Here is a 14605-nt window from a genome sequence, read left to right as displayed (position 1 = left end):
CCAAAAGAATATTTTCAAATACTTTTTATGCAGTCAGAGGCTCCAATAGCAGTAATTTTACTTGTTTTGCAATCATTAAAATGTCACAGCTGGCTCAAAATTATATGCTCCAAGGGGGAGGTCCCCAGTAATTGAAATCCTTATATTTCCTCAATAGTTTTTCTAGAAGTGCTATCTGCAACAATGAGTCATCTACTGCAGCACAACATCCTGTTCTCATGCCACTGCAGCCCTTTAAAAGGAAAAAAGTACTACCTTTTAATAAAGGACATAATCCCAGGCACTGCCTGACCGCAAACAATAATTAATCACAATTTATCATGCTTAATAAAACTGTAAAAGAGACAGTAGAAAGTTTGACTATTTTATACACACCTTAAAAATAAGGTACTTTTTAAAAAAAATTATATATATTTTTTTTTAATATTCCCTGCCAACAATCTATCATACCAATCTATATTTGCCCAGGATATGATAAGAAAATCATGCTGAGAAAACTATGCAATGAACCACATGTTAGGGTCGTTTTCCTGAACTGAATTTAGTGTCATAAATATTGAAGCACAAATGTGGGTTTGTGCGTTGCATGCATTCTATTTCCTTTCTGTTTGGCACAATTGCCTGAAACAGCAATATAAGAGCTAGGTCCTGTAACCTGAGCCTCCTGGACACCCTCCCCTCCATCACCAGAGCCAATAGGTGTATCTTGGTGTATCTAGCTGTAACCTATATCAGCGCTTCTCAAACTGTGGGTCGGGACCTGTTTTAATGGGGTTGCCAGGACTGGCTGAGACTTGGGCTTTGGCCTCAGGCCCCAGTCCGAGACCCACCACCCTGGGCCAAAGCCCAAGCTCGAGTGCTTCAGCCGTGGGTGGCAGGGCTCAGGTTACAGGCCCCCTGCCTAGGGTTGAAGCCCTTGGGTTTCAGCTTTGAGCCCCCCGCCCAGGGCAGTGGGGTCAGGCTTTGGGTTTGGCCCCCCCTTTCCGGTGTGGCGGAACTTAGGTGGGCTCAGGCTTCGGTCTCCCCTCCTGGGGTCGTGTAGTAATTGTTGTTATCAGAAGGGGATCACGGTGCAATCAGATTGGAGAACCACATACCTATATAAACTAATGTGTTAAAGCACAGTTGGAGAGGTTTTCATTTTAAGAGTCATTTTCCTTTGTTAATGCATACTCCATCACTGTGAATATTATTCTATTGAAAACACAACACAATTAGGTTTTAAGGATTCAGTTTATAAAACAAGTATAATCTAAGTAACATTAATCAAATGACAACATCTTATGTAATTTGAAAGTTATAATCTCTTATTTTACTCAATATTTTAGACTCTTCCTGTAGGAATCTATAGCTCTGTCTGTATTCAGGGGACTAGAAAGTTTAGCCTGTTGCTTTTTAGAAAATTATTAATGCTGTAAGCAAAATTCATTTCCTCTGGTTTTTAAAGTGTAATGGAGAGGGACAATGAAATACTATATTCGTCTCACCTGCTTAGGAGTCACCCCAGGCATGCGAATATCCAATGCAAAATCTGTTAGACCAAGAGAAATCACCGGCCTGTTGTTTCCAAGGCATTCACTTGAAAGAGATCTAGTAGTATCTTTATACCTTAAGAGAAGAAAATTAAAAAATGGTTTCAAGTTTACTGATCAAGAGTTGGTATTTTTATATTACCAGAAAAAAAAAAAAAAGCAGCAATATGTATAAATTGGAATTATCAGTAGATCGTAAGGGAATTAGACACGTAATTCCCACTGATTTTCAATGTAATTTGGGAGTCTAACACCCTTATGATCTTTTGATTAAAAAGTGAGTTATTGAATATTTTGGAGGTGTTCATGGGACTCATTAGAATAGACTGAACTATGAAGTACTAGCCAAAAAAAGTTTACTACTAAAAATAAGCTCTTTATATGAACTACAGTTTAAGGTATATACATATATGGACATTTTTTCTTAATATGCCAAAACATATCATATAGTGTTATCAGCTGAGGGAAAATAGCAACGCTTTTTAAAAGTTCAGATTTTATATAGAATTCAATTTGAATGGGGCAGAAAAACAAAATCTTCTGATTTTAGATTCTAGAGATGTTGATTTATTATAATTGAATACATATTTGCCCACAGTATCTCCAGACTACCTACCAGTAAATTTTACAACTTCATATGTGGGAGTTAAGTGGGTCTGTAGTAAATGCTACATGTAACCAAAGAAACAAAGCAAATATTCAACTTGTTACTAATGAGGACTACATGACAAAAACATTTAATGTAATGTAAATTCTAACTCTATCAGTTGATAAATGTGATGGGGTAACTACAGGGTGTACATTGAATATATAATGCTATATTTTCTTATGTGCTAATACAGTGGATTTCCCCCACACATGCAACCCCCAAATTTATCTACATAATTTAGTGTTCAAAGATCTAAAACAATAAACACCAGATCCCTAATTAAAAACTAACTGACACTATCTCATGAAGAAGTAACAGTTTAGCTAGTAAGCTCATGGGGACAGGGACAATATATATTATGTGTTAACTATGTCAGTGGGGCTACACACAAATCTTAAGTTATTCTTTTATTATTTAATCTTAATCATATTGCTAAGGCAGATTCATATTTCAAGGAGCAACAGAAGGGGTTCAACAGATTCTTCTTTTTCATGACTCCAAAATACAACAAAAGAACGTCTTTTCAAACTCTGAAGAGGATCTCAGTTCAAAGGAAGCTCGCTATACAAAAATGTGTCTTCTCTGTAAATAATTTTTAGCTAGTACATACTTTTTAATCTTTATAACACTTGCATTAGACAAAGTGATAGCATCACTAAGCAGCATGCACCGAAAATACCAAAAGATGTTTTCTGCATAACCCACCTCTTAAAGACAGAAAGTGGGTTTCTGAAACCCGAACAGCTATTTTGAAAAACAAGCAACAGTATTAGCAGGTTGTTAATGAGGCCAGCCATGTCCACCCTGCTGTTCCTGGACCGATTAAGGGAGCAGAAAAAGGGTAGTGCAGCTCTGTCGGCTGTGTTCCTGACAATTAGGCAGCAGCAGCTCACTACTTCATTTTTGTGTGTTCGGCAGGCATCTTACAGCTTTTGACACACCATCTGTCTTGGAAGGTGAAGCACTGTAAACCAGGAAGGTAGATGATGTTAGGTTGTCTTTATTATTAGCTGCAAAAAAGAAATCAGTTGAAGATTCTCGCTTTGCAAATAGGCTACACTGTACTTTTGTCCAGTTAAGGAGCTGAAGCAAGTGGCATTCCTGATGGTTTTTTAACCCTGCTGTACTGTTAAACCTGCAGGTTACTTGTCAGTCCACAGTGACAGAGCTCCGAGTGGCATCACACAAACCAACATCAGCCATCCTTCAGAACCTGTAAAAACAGAAGCAGATAAAGGATGACTAACACATTACAACATTAGTCCTCAGCAAATCCCTGTTGAAGCTTTTTAATACATTAGTACTTTCATAAGCTTTAGCCCAACCCAGTGAAGAATGCACCGAGTCTCTCACTGCCCTTCCATCATCGTAAATGCACAAAAACTATTGCAATTTCCACACTATATATTGGGAAAGTTATTCAAATGGAAGATGGCTAAGTAGCATGTGAAAAGAGAAATAAATAGTGCTTAGACCCAGGAGCATATGAGGTAAGGAAAGAAGCTTTAAAGAACAAAGCACATTATACAGACATACACACAACTTATCAATGCATTCAACATACTGAGGGAAAACCCACATGACAAGCATCAAGGGTTGTAAATACTGTAAATAAAGACAAAAATTATTATACAGAAAAATGTCTGCAGATACTGTAAATTTAGAGAATAAAATGCTTCATATTTTAATTAAACCTTTAATACACAATTATAGCAAAATGGCATACCATTTACTCAATATATCATTGAAATAATATCCACACAAAAGTACACGTTTCTTAATTTTTATACTGTAGGTACTGCAGTTATCAACTAGCTAGGAATGGACATAGGATTTTAATTAAGAATTATTTTTAGGAAATAATTTAACAAGCATGTGATAGCAGAACATGCTATTTTCATCTAGTAAATAGGTGTTCCAGCCATTTGTAAACTAGAGAAACTTAAGCTTAAGGTACTATTCCATTCACTGCTTTAAAACTGTTGGAATCTCATTCTTCTGATTTATGAGATTCTGTATTTTAAATTTAAGGTTATAAATACAAAGTTTAAAATTTAAGAAACACAACTACCAAATAATCCATGTGATATTGCAGACGGACTAGTTCTCTCCAAAGGGAAGTGGAAAAAATCAGTTTGAAAATTTCACTTCCAGCAGTAAATACAAACATCAAATTCTAAAGAACGTATAAAAATTCTGAAATACGATCCGGTGTTTCGTATAAAATAAATTTTAAAGGATAAATTAACTTTTTTGCCAGCAACCAGAGACTGTGATGAAAGAAACCAAATAAAGAAAGATAATAAAATATCTAAAATGAAATGTTTAACTTAAATTACTGAATTTAAAGTAAACTGCATTTCATTTTAATATAAAAAATACATAATTTAACCATAATATTCATTTGCATGTATTTTATTCATTTGAGGACGATACGAAGTATATGGTTACTGAGAAATAACCATATTCAGACCTCAACCCCCTAGCTCTTAACCTGCCAAGGCCCAAGCATAGGACAAAGATGTCCCCAATATTCATACCATAAGTAACTGTCCATGACTTTAGTTTCATGATTCTTTATTCGTGATGTGCATGATTTTCAAGAATAAAGTGATGGAATACCAAAAACAGTGGCAAATGGCGGGGGGAGGGGGGGTGAGAGGGGGAAAGAGAAATACGGGGTTGGGCAGGGTATGGGGTTGCAGGGTATGGGGTGTGGATGTAGACAAGTTTGGGGGCAGGGAGGCTGTAGTGGCAGGATACAGGGATGTGGGCAGGCTACAGTGGGTGGGTAGAGTGTGGGGATGTGGACTGAGTCTGGGAGCAGGGAGGCTGTAGTGGCAGGGTACAGGGAGTGTGGGGGAGTACGGGGTGTGGATGTCAGGGGGGGGCGGTAGGGTACGGGATGTGGGGGGTATGTGGGCAGGTTGTGGTAACAGGTACAGGGAAAATAGGGAGTTCTGGAACTAAAGTGAGTAACAACTATCAAAATAAGAGACATATGAGAGACAAGCCTCGGACAAAAATCTGATCCCTTAACAGAGGGCAGATAACCATACACTTAAATGTTAATTATAAGGTTATGGATCACTAACTGTACAGCATCCTGGCACTTTGATTGTACTAAAAGAGAATTCTCAGCCCATGTACATCAGACAGCCTTTAAAAAAATCATGAGTGTGTGTGATCACATGGAGGAGAAGAGAAATGTAAGTTCTGATCACCTCTTCTCCTCAATATGGGTAAATTCAAAGTTTAATGAAGAATCTTTTATGAGAAACCATTTTCCCCACCCACAGGAGTGGGACATTAAAAAAAAGCGAACTTATTCAGAATCCCAGTTACTGAAGCTTTCAAGCTAAACAAATGCTGTCGTGTCAGTAGTTACTCATGTGACCATTTTGGGCTTTTTATTTATTTAATTTTTATGGATTTTCTGCAATGTGCTACATAGTCTTCATAGCACTAATCTGAGCGCTAGAAGCAAAAACATTTAAAGAAATGAACCATGTTACCCTAATATCCTGACTTAAAAGGGTTTAAAAAGTTGGAATGCACCTAGCTGGCTATTATTGAATTATATCTGGTTTGCTACTTCAGAGGGATATGATAGAGATCTATAAAATCATGAATGGTGTGGAGAAAGTGAATAAGGAAGTGTTGTTTATCCCTTCACATAACACAAGATCCACAGGTCACCAATGAAATTAATAGCAGGTTTAAACAAACAAACAAGCAAAAAAACCAACAAAAAAAAGGAAGCACTTCTTCACATAACACAGAGTCAACCTGTGGAACTCATTGCCGGGGATACTGTGAAGACCAAAACTATAACTAGGTTTAAAAAAGAATTAGAGAAGTTCATGGAAGACAGTCCATCAATGGCTGTTAGCTAAGATGGTCATGGATGTGACCATGCTCAGGGTATCCCTAAGCCTCTGACTGCCTGCTGCTGGGACTGGATGATGGAATGGATCATTTGACAATTGCCCTGTTCTGTTCATTCCCTTTGAAGCATCTGACACCGGCTGTTGTCGGAAGACAGAATATTGGGCTAGGTGGACCTTTGGTCTGACACAGTATGGTCATTCTTATGAGACTGTACAAAGTAGAGAGCAAAAAACCCAAGTTACTTAATACTACCTAACGTTAACGTTCACTTTCACACGCTGAACACCCTATAAGTATATATCTACAACACAAGAGCTATAAAAAAACTTAGAGCCAGAAATAAAGAACATATTTACTGTCATTTACGTAATCTTACAGTGTAGGAAATTATTCTCAAATTCATGAGATATAAATTTTGACAAAGTATTTTTCAGCAACTATGAAACAAATCTTTGGTAATTTTTACTAAAACATTATTTGAGATTATGTGCAGCACACCTTATTATAAATATTCATCCACTAACTGAACCCAATCTTTAGAGGAGACTACGGATAAACTTACTGTTAATGGCGTCTCCCACTACTGAGGCAATCAGCACTCTGAAATGTTTTCTGCTATATTCAGTAGCTTCCAGTGTTCATTGCAGAGTTATGCATAGTAATAGTCTGTGCAAATCAGAATAACCTGACATGCAAGAAAACATGCTTTATAAGTCTGATGATTCACTACCTATAGAAGAGTACCCACAAGAGCTAGAAAGATAACCTACTGTTATCTAACAAAGCTAAAATTTAAATCAATGGTGACTGAGACAATTACATCTGTATCCAATGATTATATATTCTACTAAAGAGAGAGAGAGAGAGAGAAACTTGCAATAAATTGGCACAATTGCATACACAAGTGTCATACTGCACATCCAAACTGTGTGTAGCTAATCAGACCTTAGTGGAATTTCACCAGTAAATTACTGGGTGTTTTTTGTTTTGTTTTTTTAAATATATACACACACACAGAGTATCTAAAGTGTATTGCCTACTTTAAAAAAGAAAACAGGATATACTGCTCAGTCCTGAGGAGATTGCAGTCTAATTTCAGAGATGATGCAATGAGTGAGAGTACCAGGCAGTGAGAGGGAGAAAAATGAGGACAAGGGATACAATAAGATTATACTGTTACTTAGATTCATTATATGCACATCTTGATAACTGTGGTTTTGCTTCCAAGTTGCATGGGTTCTCCAGAGGGCGCAAGAGAAAAGAAGTAAAAGGATGGAAATAATATGAGAGAAACTAGAGCCCAAGGGACAGAAAGGAAAATGAGAATTATTTAGGAAGGAGGGGGAATGTGGGAGAGTGGAAGAACAGTCATGAGCAGCTAGGAAGAGGATGAGGCCCTGACAAGACTAGGTTGAAAAAGTGGCCAAGAAGCTAGAATTCCATAATAATACAAATCAGATTAACAATACTATCGGAATATAAGTTTATAAGGATCCAAAGCAAGCAGTTCAGAGGAACAACAAGAAGGAATGAATTATCAATACTGAAGAATGGAAGAGCAGACAGGAACTTGGTCACTCCAATAGTTCAGTGTCGACCGCAAGAACACATCTGAAAAAGGGTTGCAAGTGTTTGGTAGTCTCAATTTAGCCCTTAAAATCTTTCGTCCACAGCACAAACACACCAAACAATTCAGTGCAATTGGTATTCTCTCCTTTGACAAGGATGCAAGGAAGAGAGGCAAATGACCACAGTCAAGTAGACCGATAAAGCTTTATCTGGGAAGCTTACATAGTGCCTGTTTCCAGTTTTTAATTTTTCTTTCACAAATGCTGTTTGTCGTCTTGTTTCATAAATATTAAACACACGATACTGAGTGAGACCACCTAGGTTCTTTTTCCAGCTCCACCACAGATGGCACATGTGATCTTCAACAAAGCATTTAACCTGTGCAACTCAAGTTTCTGCATCAGTGAAATGTGGATATTGATTGACACCTAATACATGGGGTGCTGTGAAATTAAGGGATTTTATAAAATGTAACAGGACGGTTGGATGGCAGAATAGCCAGCTGCAAATTATTCAACTGCATCTGTATCCCAGCCACCACACAGACTTTTATGGGGGGGGGGGGGGAGGAGCATTCTTTCTGCTCTTCCAGAGCTTTTTATCTGTCAAAATAGGATGTTCTTTTGCAAAGCACAGCATTTTCCATTTCTCAAAGCTCTTTTTGATTTTTATAATACTGTATGAGTAGGTGCCTCTGAACCAGCTTTAAAACAAAATCCACACTATGCAGAGGTAAAGCCCCATTCCCTTCCTGGCATTTGGCTTTAATAACAAAACAAGTTCAGGTTTCAGATTAGCAGCCGTGTTAGTCTGTATTCGCAAAAAGAAAAGGAGGACTTGTGGCACCTTAGAGACTAACAAATTTATTTGAGCATAAGCTTTCGTGAGCTACAGCTCACTTCATCGGATGCATTCAGTGGAAAATACAGTGTGGAGATTTATATATATAGAGAACATGAAACAATGGGTGTTACCATACACACTGTATGTAAAAAAATAAATGGACACAAATCAGACGTCAAGAACTATAACGTTCAAAAACCAGTCGGAGAACACTTTAATCTCTCTGGTCACTCGATTACAGACCTAAAGGTCGCAATATTACAACAAAAAGACTGCAAAAACAGACTGCTGAATTGGAATCTCCCCCCCCCCGGTAATAGCTCACCTTACCAGATCACTCTTGTTACAGTGTATATGGTAACATCCATTGTTTCATATTCTCTATGTATATAAATCTCCCCACTGTATTTTCCACTGAATGCATCCGATGAAGCGAGCTGTAGCTCACGAAAGCTTATGCTCAAATAAACAAGTTCAGTTCAAGACTTTTCTGATAGATTTTGCTACTCTTAAGATCCCTTAGAACTGTTCAGCCCACACTTGTAGATCCTCTCCCCCTAGAAAGAGATCCTCTCCCAACTCCGTTATGTCAGGGTGGTATAATGAACCAACATAGCCAGAGTCTGTTCAAACAGATATAAAATGTAATAGAGGCTAGCAGCCTCTATTACATTCATAACACATCTGTATCTATATAAAGTATACTGTACCAATGATATATTTCAATTAAGTGTATTCCTTGGTCTTCAAACTTCTCTGTTCTTTGACTATCCCCACAGAAAACATTACCAAACAAATTTTTCATGAAAGCTTTAATGTTTGACCAATATCATTAGATGCTCTCCTACTTCACACCATGTGTAAAAAGTTCAGTGTTTGTGGGTTTCACCCAAGACAACAAAACACACCCTTTTTAGCAGCATACATCATCTCTTCCCTTTAAATTGTGAATCTGCATTCTACAGTCCTCAGGAGAATTTCACACTGTACTAGAAAGCATTTACTGGTTGATGATAATGCAGTAGACTTCTCAGATATGTACAGTATCCAGTTATGTCCTGTTCTAAAGCTACTCCTTTTTCCCAGCAGGAAACATGCAAGAAATACTCCATTTAACAAAAAGCACAGAAATGATTAACAAGTCAGCAGGATCCCTAAAAAGAATTTAAAATTCCAGATGTCCACATTTAAGGGGGAGAAAAACAACTAACAAAATTACACAAATTATGTGCATAGAGCACAACTCAACATTTATTTTCTCTCATTTGATCTTCCCAGCCCAATTGGGAAATGGTTTCTAAAAAGCATATTTATTATGCAGTTCATACATTTTGAAATAGTGTGCAAAAGTTAGCTTTAATACATGTAAAGAAAAAATAAAAATGAAACTGTGTACAATATCTTATAAAATTAAGTAGCCCTTAAGATAAAATTCTTACATACTTCAGAGTGAATTATACATACTGTTGTGCTTTCTCTAACCAAGTGTGTAACAGCTTTCCAATCAGAATAAGACTTATTTCAAAGACAGCTAGTGCTTATGCTTTGCAAATCATCTTTAGAAAGCATTATGATGTTGTGTTTTGTTTTTTTACAATTATCTAACAGTCCTTATAGTTCCATTTTTGACTTGGGTATCCATATCTTAAAGGAGCTTTTATAATATTTTAATAATGCTTTAAAACCATTAAATGGAAGACATTTGTAAAATTTAATTTAGTTAAAAAGGAGCTCAGTTTGTTGGCTACAGAGTTCTCCGTTCTCTTCAATGAAGTTTCTTCTTAAAGAAACAGTCAAATGGAATTCTAGTCAATTTTAAAAAAAAAGTAGTTAGGAACAGTTTCCAGTACCGTGGAAAACATTTCTGAGTCCTCTTCCCGTCTCTGCGGGTTTACAATTACCTTTAAAAATTTTTTTTTCTCTCCTCTATTACGTGGGTCTTAACATAGAGAAAAGGAAAATTTAAGTAAATAATTGACCACATGGAAAACAATTACAATGGATTATGCACATGACAGAAGGTACAAACCCTTTACCAGGCAAGAAGGGGTTAAAGAGCAACTTTGGGCTCAGACAGCCCTGCTCCATCTCACTTGTGAAACATGCCAGTCTTGGAGGAGGACACTTAAAAAGAGAGAAGTCTAGTTCAGAAGGGATCAGCCTGCGGAGGTGGACAACCTTTCATCCTCAGCTCCCAGAAAGGAGCAAGCAGAGATCCAAGCTTTGTTCATCTCTAGGAAGCACACAGAGGTAGGACAGAGGAGCTGGTGCTGCTCTTTACTTGTTAATTTAGTTTCCTCTCCTTTATTATCTTGAGAACTGGGACTAGGGGGGGTCTAACTCTAGCACAAACCCCTACTGAGAATGTCAGAAAGAAGATGCAACCTTAATTCTATCACCAGGTACTCATTCTGACAGTCTCTAATTGAATGATCATTAGCATTCTATGCACAGCATAGATGGTGTTCAGGGAATGAATCAGATAGTATAGTGAAAGATAGGGGTGTTGTCTGTAGGTTTCCTGCCTCTTTTGCTCTAAAACCTGTAAGTTGAGCAGAGAAAGACTGTCATGAAGTTAAAGCAGCTTAATACCATCCAAGAAGGGTATTTCCTGTCATTAATGTGCAGGCATTCCATGAGGGAGAACCCACAGTGGGAGGGAAAGGTTGTGTCGCCAAACTGCTGCTAGCCTTTCCTCTGCCTGCATCCTATGGGGGTCCTGCCAGACTGGCATCCTGATCATACAGGCTTCCTCCAAGTCCCTGGTCTTGACTTGCTGGGAATGCTGGCTGCATGTCCCCACCAATGAAAGCCAGCAGAGGAAACCTCCTAATGTGAGAAGTATCCATTACTGGAGTCCCCCAGTAAGCACGAAAGAGAGCTGCAAGAGGAGACGGCTCAATCTGTGTAGCATCCAGGAGCATGAGAACTTCTTTAGCATGACACACATGGAAACATCTGGGATGGAGACGGTTAGCCAACTACAGATGACTACATCTGCACTGGAAGAGGAAGGAGAGAACCAGTGGCTCTACAGGGAGGAGACTGGCTGCTCACCAGCTTGGGCAGCAGACAGTGCTCCATCCCCACCCACCCAGATACCACGTTCACTGCAGTCAAGAACTGGCAATTCTGTAATGGCAACAGATGACGAGCAGACCCCATTGGCTGAGGAGGAGGAGCCACCTCACTCGAAGGCTGGGAGGTTGACAGCCCTTGTACCCTACAGGAGGAGACAGAGGGTGCTGGTGGTCAGGGACTCCCTTCTTAGGAGGATGGGCACACCCATCTGCCAACCTGACATGATGTCCTGGGAGGTGTGCTGCTTGCCTGGAGCCTGTATCCACGAGGTTACATAAAGGTTGCCAACGTTTATCCATCCCTCTGAGCAACACCCCATGCTGCTTATCCATGTGGGCACTAATGATACTGCCAGGTATGATCCTGAGCTGATCAGCAGTGACTGTAGGTTGTTGGGAGCAAGGGTGAAGGAGTCAGGAGCCCTGGTTGTGTTTTTGTCCATCCTCCTGGATGTAAGGCTTTTGACACAATCCCAAATGACATTCTCATACGCAAACTAGGGAAATATGTTTTAGATGAAATTGCTTTAAGATAAGGGCAAAACTGATTGAAAGACTATACTCTAGGAACAATTATCAACGGTTCACTGTCAATCAAGGAGTGTGTATCCAGTGAGGTGCCACAGGGGTCAGTCCTGGGTCCAGTACTATTCAATATTTTCATTAATGACTTGGATAATGAAGTGGAGAGTATGCTTATAAAATCTGCAGATGACACCAAGCTGGGAGGGATTGCTAGAACTTTGGTGGACAGGGTAAGAATTCAAAATAACCTTGACAAATTGGAGAATTTTTCTGAAATCAACAAGATGAAATTCAATAAAAGACAAGTACTACAAAGAAAAAAATCAAATGCACAACTACAAAATAGGGAATAAAACTGATTGCTGAAAAAAATCTGTGGATCACAAATTGAACATGAGGCAACAGTGTGATATAGCTGAGAAAATATCCTTCTGGAGTACACGTGAACAGGAGTGTCATATGTAAGGCACAGGAGATAGCGGTCTGCTCTACTTGGCACCGGTGAGGTCTCAGTTGGAATACTGCATCCAGCTCTAGGCACCACATATTAAGGAAGATGTGGACAAATTGGAGAGAGTCCAGAGTAGAGCAACATCATAAAAAATGGTTTAGAAAAACCTGACCTATGAGGAAAGGCCAAAAGAACCGGGCACGTGTTCAGTTTTAAGTAAAGAAGACTGAGGGAGTACCTGACAACAGTCTTCAAATATGTTTACGAGTGTTATACAGAGGACGATGATCATTTGTACACCGTGTCCACTGAAAGTACTTGGCTCCATCTGCAGCAAGGGAGATTTAGGTTAGATATTAGAAAAAACTTTCTATCTATAAGGGTAGTTAAGCTCTGGAATAGGCTTGCAAGGAATCATCTCTGGAGATTTCTAAGAACAGGTTGGACAAACATGGTCAGGGATGGTCTAGGTTTACTTGGTCCTGCTTCAGTGCAGCGGCTGGAGTCAACTTCTCAAGGTCCATTTCAGCCCTATTTTCTATGATGCCATCGGAGAACTGGCCTCTATTCCTGTCTGACAGAGATTCCTATGCAATGCCAGGCAAGCAACTTAAAAATTTTGATTTAACAGGCGCCTCCTAATTGTGATTCCTTGTTTTCTAGCTGCCCAACTTGAGATGCCTTGGGCCAGATTTTCAGTAGTACTGAGCACTTGCAACTGAAACACAGATTAATGGAAGTTGTGGATATTTAGTATTTCTGCCAGGAGGGTAGCATGCCAGAGTGAAACTATAACAGGGTGGGGAGTCAGCAGGTCCTGAGTTCTAATCATGGTTTTGCCACTAAATCACTGTGCAGCCTCAGGCAAGTCACTTAGTCTTTTTCTCAATTTTTCCCATTTGGTAAATAGGGATAATACGCACAGTCCCCCTCTTTGCCTCAGAGAAGTTATAAAGATAAAATCATTAGTACTTATGAAGCACTCAGATATGACAATGATGAGTGCCATGGAAAACCCCAGGAGAAAATCAATTCTATATTCAGTTTAGAATTTGGATGGTGTGCAGAAATGAAGGCATGGTCGCACATTAAATGAAGCAAGTAAACAAATATCAAAACAGCTTAACACACATGGAAACAGTATGTTACCCATATAACAGACAACAAAGCTAAGGACAAAGACAATAATAATAATAACAACAACAACAAACAACTGGCTCTTTCGGAGAGGCAACGTGGATATGTGACTAGATTTGGGGTCTAAACTACCAGAAGGAGAGGTTACTCACCTTGTGGAGTACCTGGATTTCTTTGAGGTGTGTGTTCCATGAGTGCCCCACTTTAGGTAACTTCCAAGCAGTAACCCCACCCTAAGGGGGCAGGAGGTTCAGAACAGAGTCCAGTACTGAAGAGAGAACTGTGTTGCCAACTGCAGTATCCAATCTAGCATTGTGAACCAAAGCATAATGATTGGAAACAGTATGCCCCAAGGTCCCTGTTGCAGCTCTGCAGATTTCAGCAACCAGAACATCCTTGAATAAAGCTACAGATGTAGACTGAGATCTAGTAGAATATGCAGTCACTTGTAGAGGAAGTTGGCCGTGAGCCGAAGAGGTAAAAATATACCCAGAGTTCCATTTAGTATGTCTCTGCTTGGAGTGGATCCCTTGGACCTATCTGCAATAGACATAAGAAGCCTAGGGGACTTTCTAAATCGTCTGGTTCTGTGCAAGAAAAAGCCTAGAGCTTTTCTGACATCAAGTATATGGAAGGTAGTTTCCTGGATAATCTGATGCAGCTTTGGAAAGACAACAGGAAGGCGAATAGTCTGGTTAACATGAAACTCAGAAGAAATCTTGCAAAAAAAAAATTGGGATGTGGTCTTAACTATATCTTCTCCCTAGAGAACACAGTGAACAGAGGGACTGCCATTAAAGCTTCAAGCTCAGCAACCCTTTGGGAAGAAGCGATGGCCATCAAAAAGGATGTCTTAATAGACAAATGTAACAGGGAGCACATAGCTCATGGTTCAAATGGCTGTTTCATAAGACAGTAAGAACAAGAT

General features: G+C 39.0%; 1 protein-coding gene across 12 annotated transcripts in view; it reads right to left on the bottom strand.

The window, feature by feature from the left end:
• Nucleotides 1-14605, bottom strand: part of PAM (peptidylglycine alpha-amidating monooxygenase) — a 223932-nt gene that overhangs the window by 146937 nt on the left and 62390 nt on the right. For 11 of the 12 annotated variants that reach the window (XM_077817250.1, XM_077817254.1, XM_077817257.1 and 8 more), the window contains exons 2-3: nucleotides 2887-3394; nucleotides 1488-1608 (exon numbers count right to left, since the gene is read on the bottom strand). In XM_077817250.1, the coding sequence (XP_077673376.1) occupies nucleotides 1488-1608; nucleotides 2887-2978 (213 nt within the window). In that variant the 5' untranslated portion in view covers nucleotides 2979-3394. The remainder of the gene's footprint in view (nucleotides 1-1487; nucleotides 1609-2886; nucleotides 3395-14605) is intronic. The other variant, XM_077817253.1, reaches the window with a different exon arrangement.

Source organism: Eretmochelys imbricata, chromosome 5, assembly GCF_965152235.1.
Source record: "Eretmochelys imbricata isolate rEreImb1 chromosome 5, rEreImb1.hap1, whole genome shotgun sequence".
Lineage (NCBI taxonomy): Eukaryota > Metazoa > Chordata > Testudines > Cheloniidae > Eretmochelys > Eretmochelys imbricata.
This window is presented reverse-complemented; position numbering and strand designations above follow the sequence as displayed.